This window comes from Danio aesculapii, chromosome 23 (genome assembly GCF_903798145.1).
Source record: "Danio aesculapii chromosome 23, fDanAes4.1, whole genome shotgun sequence".
Lineage (NCBI taxonomy): Eukaryota > Metazoa > Chordata > Actinopteri > Cypriniformes > Danionidae > Danio > Danio aesculapii.
Genome location: NC_079457.1, coordinates 49,552,853 through 49,565,582, shown reverse-complemented (window position 1 = coordinate 49,565,582; position 12,730 = coordinate 49,552,853). Strand labels below are relative to the sequence as shown.

Below are 12,730 nucleotides of genomic sequence, written 5' to 3'. Positions count from 1 at the left end.
AACCCTAGAAGGGATACAGCTGTAGGTACTCGCATCAATATGGCACAATGTTTCTTACATTGTACAACATTGGAGGCATTATCAAAATATAATTCATTGGGTCATTTAATATTTAAAGTAATAAGAATAATATGATGACTATATTCATTGTACATTAATATGAGGGTTGAGGTAGGGGTAGATACAATTAATGAGTAATTTAATTAATAATATGAATAATACTCTATAATTGCTGTTTGTACATTACTGTGAGGGTTGGGATAGATGTGATAAAATTAGTTTAATGAGTAAATGAATAAATAATATAAATAATTCTGGTTAACTTCTGGCCACAGCTGTATCCCCTCTAGAAATAACTCCTGATCACGTGGTGTTTTGAGCACTTTGAACTGTAAATCTCTCTGAAAAGCTTCATTTGTCCCATCACTATACAAGAGATCTCCACTGATCACTGTGTGCTGTGCTCACATTGACGATCTCCAGCTCCCACAGGTTTTTCACACACTCCAGTGTTCGATATCCGCTAGACAGGAAGTTGTGCAGGTACTCCTGAAGACCCAGAAGATCCAGCCACGCAGCCAGAGATGAGCTGCCGTCACAACCCAACGCCTTCACCTGCACGCAGCAAACACAGTAGGTGTTAAGCTGCTTTGACACAATCTACATTGTAAATATAGGCTCAGTGGTTAGCACTGTAGCCTCACAGCAAGAAAGTTGCTGGTTTGAGCCTCAGCTGGGTTAGTTAGTGTTTCTGTGTGGAGTTTGCATGTTCTCCCCGTGTTGGTGTGGGTTTCCTCCAGGTGCTCCGGTTTCCCCCACAGTCCAAACACATGCGCTATAGGGGAATTGATCAACTAAACTGGCCGTAGTGTATGAGTGTGTGTGTGAATGAGTGTGTATGGGTGTTTCTCAGTACTGGGTTGCAGCAGGGCATACAAAAACTTTGCGATTATGCTGAGTTGTGTGTGATGTAGAGTCTACCAATCTATTAATATGAAAACATAGTGTTTCAGACTGCCATGCGGATTTGTTTTGCATCACTCAAACTCTAGTGTGTGTAGAGCATGTTGTTCACAGACCTTGGGTAAAGAGCGAGCGGCGCTGAGGATCTTTCTGCGATGTCCAGGATCTGTGATGCCGATTTCTCTCAGATCTTGCTCTTCCATTACATCGTTCCCCTTCACAAACACACAAACACAACCATTAGACACACAGCATCAGGACCGGTCTCACTCACTGACCATGGAAATGCACATATTTATGTGGGAAGTGTGTGTACACATGTTTACCAGAATAAATCCTGATTCATCAGAACATTCATACTAACATTTACTGAAAACGTTCAGCACGTGTATGTTTTAATCATGTTTATACACATTACTGTTCTTTCTGTTCTTAATCCACTGCTGTTTGTATGTTGTAGTGTTTACTGTAGTGTTTAGTGTACACTTGAATTGACGTGACTGAACAGATTGGTTTAACCAAAGTATTTACAATACAGCTGAAGTCAAAATGACTTATAAACATTATAGATATTTCCTCTAATGCTTGTTCTTCTGGAGAAAGTCTTATTTGTTTTATTTCAGCTAGAATAAAAGCAGTTTTTAATAGTTTTAAAGCCATTTTAAGCTCAATATTATTAGCCCCCTTCAGCAATATTAGAGTTGGATTGTCTCCAGAATAAACCACTGTTATACAATGACTTGCCTAATTACCCTAACTTTACCCTAATTACCCTAGTGAAGCCTTTAAATGTCACTTTAAGCTGAATACTAGTGTCTTGAAGAATATCTAGTCTAATATTATGTGCTGTCATCATGATGAAGAGAAAAGACATCAGTTATTAGAGATGAGTTATTAACACTGTTATGATTAGAGATGAGTTATTAACACTGTTATGATCAGAGATGAGTTATTAACACTGTTATGATCAGAGATGAGTTATTAACACTGTTATGATTAGAGATGAGTTATTAACACTGTTATGATTAGAGATGAGTTATTAACACTGTTATGATTAGAGATGAGTTATTAACACTGTTATGATCAGAGATGAGTTATTAACACTGTTATGATCAGAGATGAGTTATTAACACTGTTATGATTAGAGATGAGTTATTAACACTGTTATGATTAGAGATGAGTTATTAACACTGTTATGATTAGAGATGTGATTTTTGTTAAACAGAAATCAAGGGAAAATATAAAAATCAATAATAATTCAGACTTTAACTATACAATTAATAACTTAAAATCTCACAACATCTGTCTATAAAGGTTTATCAGTCACTGTTCAATATCCATTTCCTCTGGTTTTCTAAAGTGTTTTTCTCTGAAGTAACACAATGTTTAATTCAATGTAGCGCAGAGCACCAAAGAGAACAGCAATAGTTTACAGATCAATGTTAATCTCTAAAGCCACGTTCATCCACAGACATGCAGAAGCTCTTTATGTGTAATGATGAAGGACACAATGTGTGTATAGTGCAGGACAGAGACGCACATCTCTCAGTGTGTGTGTGTGTGTGTGTGTGTGCGTGTGTGTGTGTGTGTGTGTGTGTGTGTGTGTGTGTGTGTGTGTGTTTCATGTTTCCTCATTGATCAATGCCAGAAACTCTAAACATAGTACATTTAATACAGCAGCGTCTGAGCGATCGATAGAAGAGACACACACACACACACACACACACACACACACACACACACACACACACACACTTGTTCATATATCCCAGAAGGCACTCTAATAGACGTAATGCTGTTTCTAGTATATAAACGGTATAGTCTCTTTCTAGTCCTCCTTAACTCAACCCTCACAGCAAACAATCTGCACTTTTACATCTTCACAATACTTCATTCTGTCTGATTTATGAGCATGTTTACCTCATGGAGATCTTAATTCTGGTCCTCACAGTAACACCTACAGTCCCCACGAGTCTGTGTGCATTCAGGTTTAAGTCCCCATTGGGATGTAAACACAAGTACACACATTGGGTTTTGTTACTTATATAGACTCTCCATAGGCGTAACATGTTGTATACTGTAAAAACAGTGTATTATTTGCAGACTGGACATCCTTTACAATATTATTAGCTTTATTCACAGCCTGGTCCAACAGTTGCATGTCCAAATAAGTCAGATTGCTTTTGATGAGGAATACGCTGAGTGTGGTTTAAGCCACTAATATTGTAAATAATATTACACTGGATATATTCACACACTGCTGACACACTACTGTGTTTAAACTCAGACTAGGTCTCTTCAAGCAGCACTTCAGACAATCTTTACACTCAATACAAACCGAGTGAAGACAGCTTTAACAGTGATCCTCACAAATGAGCTCTGTTTATTTCCTGACCCCAGATCAGACACTGATTCTGATGGCAGATGGAGACGTGAACATTAGAGCAGTGTTTCTCAACCATGTTCCTGGAGGAGCACCAGCACATGCACCATGCACATGCTCCAAGTCTCTTCAACCAAACACGCCTGATTTATATCAGCAGCTCATTAGCAGACTGAGAGACCTGTAGTGGGTGTGACAGATAAAGGAGACTCCTCCAGGAACGTGGTTGAGAAACACAGCTCTAATGTTCACGTCTCCGTCCGCCATCATTCGCTCAAACAGCAGGAGAAATCAGAAGCTCTTTCAGTCTCATCAGATCTTCTGTGATGAAGGAAAACTGAAGTGACGGCAGCTGAATGCAGAGACACTGAGGCGGATCAATCGGCGTCCTTTATCTCTCTCCAGTGCACTTAACTCTTCATTTCTCATTATCAGCCTCCGATATGGACTGAAATCAGATCTCGCAGTGCAACGCATCTCCAGTTTATCTTTGTACAATTGGCAGAATGTGCACAGCAAACGATGCTGTTCTTACCCAGAGTTTTAGGGCTCTATTTTGAGGATCCATGAGCAAAGTGCACAACACAGGGTGCAAACACATTAAGGGCGTGTCTGAATCCACCTTTGCTATTTTAAGGATAGAAAAATCCACTTTGGGCCGTGGCGCATGGTCTAACAGGGTTGAGCTTATTCTCTTAATGAGTTAGAGGTGTATTTGCAGTGTAGTCAGTATAGTCAAAACACTGAGTTATATCCAAACACACATGCTGTTCTTATGCTCCATATGGTTTATAACCTGACAGGTGGACAAATCTAAGCTTGTTTTTAATAAAACAAATGTAAATATGCGAATAATAAATAATACTGCTGATAATAATCACATTATACAAAAGCATATTGTTATGAATAAACTGATAAAGCCCCCCGAGATGAAGAAGGCATGAAAGTATGGTTTTTATATTTATGTAGGCTAGAAATATATATATATATATATATATATATATATATATATATATATATATATATATATATATATATATATATATATATAATATGTTTTGTAATATTTTAATCCTTTACATTTATATCATTTAGGCTCTATATCCGTATTATATCCTATATATATCCTTAATATTTTAATTCTTTTTCATTTGTAAAGATATTTGAGTATTGCTGTACACCCTGTGTGTATTAAGCAATGTTTAAGCGAGGCGCATAACTAACGCGCTCTGCGCTGGACTATAGACCGGCTTTAATCTGATCTATTTGAACCTTCTATTTAAGTTCCTCAAAATAGCAACGTGCCGGCAATGCACTTCAACACGCCTTCTTGTTTAGACCAGAACGCCTCTGGGCGCACATATGAGCGCAAATGCATTTGCTATTTAAACAGGGTGGCGTAAAACGTTAAAACAACTCTTGCGCTGGGCTGTAACTAGCAAACAACTATTGCATCGCGCCTTGCATCGAATTGTGCCAGGTGTATGATAGGGCCCTTAGTCTTGTTTCTAGTCCAAATGCCTGAAAACTCTTAAATCAAGAAGCATTTCCTAGACAAGTAAAACATGTTCAGTTGTTTTCAGAAATAATGAGTCAAAATGAAGTTATGATCATTTTGAGGAGTTTAAAAATGAGTTTTCCCCATAAACAAGCTAAATAATCCGACAATGAAGAAAAATAACCAAAATGAAAAACTAGATTATTTCAGAGACTCTAGAATACAGCAGACGGGTCACTTGTATAGTTTGGAATGGGGAAATATAGAGAATAAAGCCTCATACAGGTGATCCCTGACCGATTGATTTGGCACAGATCTGAGTGTGATAGCAGGATTCATACATGCCAAACAAACCATGCTAACTGGGCAAACGAGATTTCCAAAACACACATCTAGGTGTGAAAGCACCCTATTTGCTCGCAATTGACTAATTAAACCTTAATGACAAGGCAGCACTGGCCCGATCAGGCCTGTAACTATCCTGTCTACTGTCCCAAGCATCTCGCACACTGGCCCCGGACCATCGGGCAGTCCTTATTGTCGAGCCCTGAAACATTACACAAAATAAAAAAGCAAAAAAACCAAGACTATCAAAAGCAAACCACAAAACAAACTAAGAAACCCTCAAACCTACAGGCCTTGGTGTTTAAACCCCGAGCAGGAGTAAATGATGGTAAATAGTGCCTTAACAAACAGTGCTAATACAAGCTCATATCACTCACTGCTCCAAAGACTTTACAAAGTCTCCAAAGACATGAAGCTTTTATTAAACTATCCAATCTCACAAAGGCATTGGAGAATAACCCTCTGATTTAATGAGTGGAGAGACCATAAAGCTGAAAATCCTCCACTGATAAAGAGAAGTCAAGAAAACTATTCCAGCTGCAGAGTTTGAGCGATCACAGAAATCTGACGGAAACCTCAGCGGAGATCTGCAGAAAACACACTTCATTTAAATGAAAAATACCTATAGTATCCCTTTATACAAGATGTAAACTGTGTCATGCTGTCTCTAGAGTGTGTGTGTGTGTGTGTTTGAGGTGAGAATGACACACAGATAGGTGTTTTGGTGACTGTCGCTTTAAATGCAAATGAGATTCAAGGGAGGGCGGAGCTACAGACGGTTGTGCGATAGTTGTAAAACAGCAGTGTGTGTGTTGTCAGTGCTGGTCATGTGTGCTTCAGTGTGAGTGTGTGTTCAGTCTTCTGTCAGTCTATGTCGCTCCTGTCTCTGTTCATCTAAAACTCCACATCTATAATCCTCTTAGTCTATGCTGACATTATCTTCAGCAGCTCAAACACTCTAATGGCTAATGGACAGACGGCTGCTTCTCACTCAGGGCTGCTGTTTATGCTAATGAGATGGAGAGATGGGCACTAGTGGGCGGGGCTTTTCCCCTCTGATGACACGTACAAAGAGAGAATGTCAATCAAAGTGTTTCTGCATCAAGTCTGATTATAACAAACACAATTAATTACTGTTCACCATTAGAGACTGCTGGAGATACTCACACACTGCTGACACACACACACACACACAGGTAAACTTCAGTTTTGCATAATAGAGTAGATGCTTTCTGACCACAGAGAAATCTGTAATCTTTATAGACACAAGTGATGGCTGATGCCAGAAACACAGTGTTAAACACTTAGAGAATCAGAAATCCTGCACTTCTGGCTCAGAGCTGAACATCACAGTGTGAATCAATGTCCTGCAGTGCTTTCATATTTGAACATATATTAAATAGAGATGGAAAATGCATAAGCCAATATTTCACACAACATCAGTCTGGTGCTTGTTTTTCCCCGTGCTACTTCATTTTAAAGCACTGCGAGTGAGAACTACACAACATCAAAAGAAACAGAGAGATTTTTCATTCTCTATAATATATTCATAAATATTGCCAGCAATGAGCCAATTAAAGACTAGCTGTGAAAATAAAGTGCTACTAAATATATATAAGAGTGTATAAGAATGTATGTATGTATGCATGTATACACACAATAGTTCTGTCTGGTTCTTGAATCTGATTGGCTGATAGCCATGTGATATTCTGCCAGTAACAGCACTCATCCAGCCTCTTCACCCTTGTGTATCACTCGAGATGTTAAACCCGCTGAGCATCTCAAACAGCGATGTGTTGACGTCTGCCTCTTTCTAATCAGCTCAGTGTAAAATACTGACCTTCACTTATTTTAGAGGAAATGAGAGATCTACACAGATGAACCCGAGCGTTCTGCTTCTGAAAGTGCTGAGGCAACAGTGTGATCATTACAGAGCAGCAAACAAACACATCTGAGCTGAACTGATTTTTCACCCCACACACTCAGAGTTAAGCATGTAAGAGAGTCCAGATTACATTTATTAATCCTGCGTATATCAATCAGCACTACTAACAAATGAACCCAGCAGAGAAACTGACCTGCTGTGTGTGTGTGTGTGTGTGTGTGTGTGTGTGTGTGTGTGCGTGTGCGTGTGTGTGTGTGTGTGCGCAAGAGTAAAAGCCCTGGCATAATCAATCATTCATTCATTCAGTTTCCTTCAGCTTAGTCCCTTTTTTATCAGGGGTTTCCACAGTGGAATGAACCGCCAACTTATCCAGCATATGTTTTACACAGCAGATACCCTTCCAGCTGCAACCTAGTACTGGGAAACACCCATAAACTATCATTCACTCACATACACTCATATATTATGGCCAGTTTAGTTGATCAATTCCCCTATAGCGCATGTGTTTGGACTGTGGGGGAAACCGGAGCACCCGGAGGAAACCCACACCAACACGGGGAGAACATGCAAACTCCACACAGGAACACACACTGACCCAGCTGAGACTCGAACCAGTGACCTTCTTGCTGTGAGGCCAGAGTGTTAACCGCGTGGCCCTGGTATACTTCAAATAAAATAAAATAATCAATAGAATTTACAAAATGAAAGTTGGTTCAGAAACAGCTCACTAAACCTTTGGGGGCCAAATAGAAGCTGCTGATTTATTCATTAATTAATGTTAAAATGAATAATCTGGGGATAATCTGGATCCAGAATGATTTTGATATTCAGGAGGGTTAATAATTCTGACTGTATATATGTACACAAGTATGTAAACAGATTGAATGATGAGCTCAAATGCAGCATGTGCATACTCTGTGTGGTCATTTCTAATGGCTAAATGTACTGCAACCTCATACTGCATTATTCCATCTGCGTAAGAACATTTATAACAGTGTTGTGAAGGAGCTGCAGAGATTGCAGATGCATAAAGTACACACACACACACACCCACACACACACACACACACCTCTTGCTGACCAGCTTGGCTATAAAACCTTCATTACTCCTGCAATGAGGTGACGCTCGGCATGGAACAGAGGACGACCAGGGACCCGTCTGTATCTCTGATTTACAACACACACACGCACGCACGCACACACACACACAGTCTCCTCGGCCAGCTGAGGCTTTCAACCGCATCACCATCAATTCTCATTACCACACATGGTAAAAACAACACAAGCCTTTATACAACATCAGGGTTCCTTCATAGACACTCACAGGCTTCTCAATCTGTCTTCTTGCACATGTCTGAATACATGAACCCTCAAACCTACATCAACCACTAGTTAAAATCGTGAAGAGTTTGTTTAGAGCAATCAATTCCTACTGGATATGGCTTGTGTTTGCCTTTAGAGTCGGGATATTCATCCGAAGAGTAAACTGGGGTGTGTTTGCAGGACATTGAGTGATGTCTGCTTTCTTGCACCTTTGGAAAGCATTGCTACTACACTTAATGTGGAAAAAGGAAATACACAACTGTATTACGCATGCCAGACCAGTAGATGGCGATGATATCTGTAAATAAACCCTACGCTTCTACACACAAATCGCGCCCTACACCTTCAATCACTGCTCCCTACATTGAAGACCGCTTGAAGGAGTGAATGAGTTCATTAAAGCACTACTGAGTGCACTTAAGCTGTTTAGTTTGTGTTTTGCAGTTTGGTAAATCCCTCAGATGAACTCTTCTCACTCAGACTGAGCTGTCCACTTGTAATAAAACAGAGATTTTAGATTTCTGTCATGTACTCTAACATTGCTATAATAAAATACTACTCAATTCTTATACTACACAGTGACAGGACTGCACTTTAGACGCTGCACCCCCCTGGAGCCAGGCCTGGGGTTGGGGCTTGTATGCGAGTGCCTGGTGACCGGGTTTTATCCCACAGAACCCGGTTTGGCTCAGCCCGAAGGAGCGACGTGGGACTATCCTTCTGCAGACCCACCACCTGCAGGGGGAGCCATAAGGGCCGGTTTGTGGAATGGGTGGTGGTCAAAGGTTAGGATTAGGACAACCCGATCCTCTTGCACAGAAACTGGCTCTTGGGACACGCAATAACCTACTGATGTTTCATTATTAAGAAACTATCACTACAACTTCTGAAACTGAACAGCCGTGCGTTGCTGTCACATAAAACAAGTCAGACATTTTACAATACCAACTAACAAAAAATAAATGAAACTAATTTGAGGACAACAAAACTAATCAACCGGGAAACATTAAGAACTATCAGGGGGATAGAGTGTCTTATTGCTGTCTTAACATGGATTTTGGTCATGCAGTATGTCAGATCAGCTTGTTTTCAGAGATGTGCGTTGAGTTTCAGGTGTGATAGTGGCAGGCACACAAAGATATGTTTGACTTAAATGACTAATTCATTGAAAACCATTGAAATTTGTACATTTTAACATGCAAATTTGTAATAATTTGAACATTTCAATATATTATGCAGCCCTAATGCAGGCCAGGACATGCCAAAGCTTTTTGTTTTTTAGGTGGAAATGTATGTGGTGGCATGGAGGCTCAGTGGTTAGCACTGTGACCTCACAGCAAGAGGGTCGCTGGTTTGAGTCTCGGCTGTGTCAGTTGGTGTTTCTGTGTGGAGTTTGCGACTCGTGATAAATAAAGTCAAAGGAAAATGAATGAATGAATGAATGAAATGTATGTACAGCTATTTTTGATTTACTTTGTAAACTGCATGCTAATGTATTATGAGCTTTGGCTAAATCTTTTTTTGTCAGAGGCTGGTGTTTTCATAAGCTCCTGCCGTCTACAGTCTGTATTTATGGGAAGTGATTGAGCTCAGCCCAAATCAAAGATCCACTTACAATTCAATCGTCTAACAACTTCCTAATTGGGTTGTTACTGATTGATTAGGTCTTGGATAAAGACCCAATCATCTGCCTTGAATAAATGCCTATTTTTGATATAGCAAATGGTGTTAAGACCAAAGAACTTTGACTGTTCATTTGACCTCGCAGCTTAAAAATAATGCTGACCGTCCTGCTGCTGTTACAGAAGTTCACTTGGCTGCAGATCCACTCTGCTACAGCAGCAAACTTGTAAACACTTAATGCTTATTTATTCAGTGAACAGGCTAACTTTCTCTTTCCCTGAGTGCTTCTTATCCTGAAGGCTATTACTCTGCAACATCACAAAAAGATACCCTTGATCCACGACAAGCAGACTGTCAAAACTTGCATGCAAAACATACGAAAGCAGAGGTGTTTAGGGAAGATAACAGAAAGACACCAGTCCACTGAGATGCAGGTTATCACATAATACAGAATATTTTCATACAGAAGTCTCATTACACTTTTACATTTTCTCTCTCTACATTTGTACTTTAAACCCATGCAAATGCACACACATTTTGAGAGAGGAGTGACAGCGCACCCACACACAAACACACACATTGAACATACACCTGGAGCAGTGGGCAGCTACTGCTTCCAGCGCATTTAGGGGAGAAATTAAGGGTTCGGTGCGTAACTTAGGGGTACATGAGCTGGGAATCAAAAGTGGAGCCTTTCCCTATCTTGTAATCACAAGTTTGCAGGTTCAATTCATAGTCTCTGTAATCTAAGGGTTACAGGTTCAATTGCTGGTCCCGGTAATCGAAAGTTTGCAGGTTCAATTCCTAGTCCCAGCCTACAACCTTTCGATTATAAGTTCAACTCCCTACCCATTAGATTCCAAGTCCATTAGATTTCAAGTATCCATTATTGATTACAAGTCCAATTCCCTACCCATTATGGAGTTGGACTTGAACCACATGTATAAGTACAACCTGTACTTGATAACCTGTACCCCAGGTTGGACTTGTATCTCTTGTACCCCAGGTAACAACTGCCGCATAATACACACACATTTTGCACGCACAAACAGGATGACGTTCCTGGCCCTGACAGGAATTGAACCTGCAACCATTTGATTACAAATTCAACTCCCTACTAATTAGATTATAAGGTTATTAGATTACAAGTACCCATTACCGATTACCCTACTCATTAGGCCACAACTACCCCAGGTCACAACTGCCCCATAATACACACACCTTTTGCACGTATTAAACTAAATCTAACCACATCTGTAATACTTATCCAAAGACAGTTTATTCCATAGCAAAGCCCCTGAATATGTAAAAGACCGACGACCACAAGCAGTTTTATAATGACATAATGTAAAATCCATAAGACTTTGCCGAGTTTTATAACAATGTTGCTCGTTTACCCTTGATAAAAGTGCATTAATGTAAGAGAGAGCTTTATTCTGACCATTTTGTTTTTAATATGTTCCAATAAATAGGCCTCAACCGCCCCATACCATAATTAAGACAGTTTTATTTGTACAATACATAAAATACAGGTTACTCACCATGTAGCGCAGGTCATCGAATCCGTTGAGCAGTAGTTTGCTCTCGTACTGCGGAAGGCCTATATGCTCCAGCCAATCCCCAACCGGCTGCTCCAGAAGCCTCCCAGATCCACCTGCGGACAGAGGGAGGCGTTTGAGGAGGGAGAAACCCTTGAGACGGTAGCATCGGCACTCTGAGGAGGAGACATGGCACTGCCACATCATCCTCGGCCAGCAGTGCCGAGAGCAAAAACACCAGGATGGCAAAGGCGACAGGATCCCAGTCCAGAGTTGTGGTCGCTCCGAAAGTAGGGGCAAACCACACTTGACAACAATGAAGTTCGATATTGCCAACTTTGGAGCAAAGAAAGAGATTGATCACAGATTTAGACTCCACATTGGGTCCCAAATTGTACTTCAGAGGTCTTAGTAGTTGCTATAAACAAACATGTGTCCTGAGACCAGCAATTATCAAAGTTTCAACTTGAGTCCAGAAATCACCCTCTGAACCGAAGGTTTGTTTATCCCATATAGTAAGTGACAAATGATGAAGCCTAGAATCACCATTGTAATGAAGCCTGTATTATTATAATCCTAGACAGGGTAGCTCCTGAAAAAGCAGAGGTTGTATATCCATCTTCGAGGGCTTTGATTGATTGGGTTGTTTAGCTGGAAAGAAGATTGGGAAAACTAAAAAAACTCAATGAATGAAAGCTTATAATTCCTTCCCTGGGTGTCCATGTGGAGGTATTCTTCTGGAACAAATATATTCTTCTATCACTAATAATGACAAGCAGGTTGTGTCTTCAATGCGAGTCTTATTATGCTCAAGCAATATCAACCGATCCTATAAACTGATGCAGAGGGACTCTCACTTATTACTTTATAAACAATCTCCTGACTTGCTAAGAGTGACTAAAAATTGCTATGGGAGTCTTCTAGCGGACGCCTGGAAACTCTTCGCTTCTCATCCTCATGCAAATTAACCTCTAATCCAATCTCCACGATAGCGCTACTTAAAAGCCAGGCAGGATTGCATGACTTGCATTGTACAAAGTCACTCTGTGCTTCTCAGGATCAAAAGGTACATTAATTTAAGCACTGGTGTTTGGTAGGAAAAGGACCAAAACAGATCTCTCACAGCTAAAAATTGATAACAAAATAAATGAATCCTCAACAAATAATCCTGC

General features: G+C 40.2%; 1 protein-coding gene across 7 annotated transcripts in view; it reads right to left on the bottom strand.

Annotated features, from left to right (window-relative positions):
- The window catches only part of LOC130217711 (ankyrin repeat and SAM domain-containing protein 1A), a 128,281-nt gene that overhangs the window by 18,520 nt on the left and 97,031 nt on the right, over nt 1–12,730 (bottom strand). For 6 of the 7 annotated variants that reach the window (XM_056449889.1, XM_056449888.1, XM_056449890.1 and 3 more), the window contains 3 exons: nt 11,562–11,674; nt 1,080–1,178; nt 469–615 (listed from right to left, as the gene is read on the bottom strand). In XM_056449889.1, coding sequence (XP_056305864.1) covers nt 469–615; nt 1,080–1,178; nt 11,562–11,674 — 359 coding nt within the window. Of the gene's footprint in view, nt 1–468; nt 616–1,079; nt 1,179–11,561; nt 11,781–12,730 lie in introns of those variants that run through there. The other variant, XM_056449893.1, reaches the window with a different exon arrangement.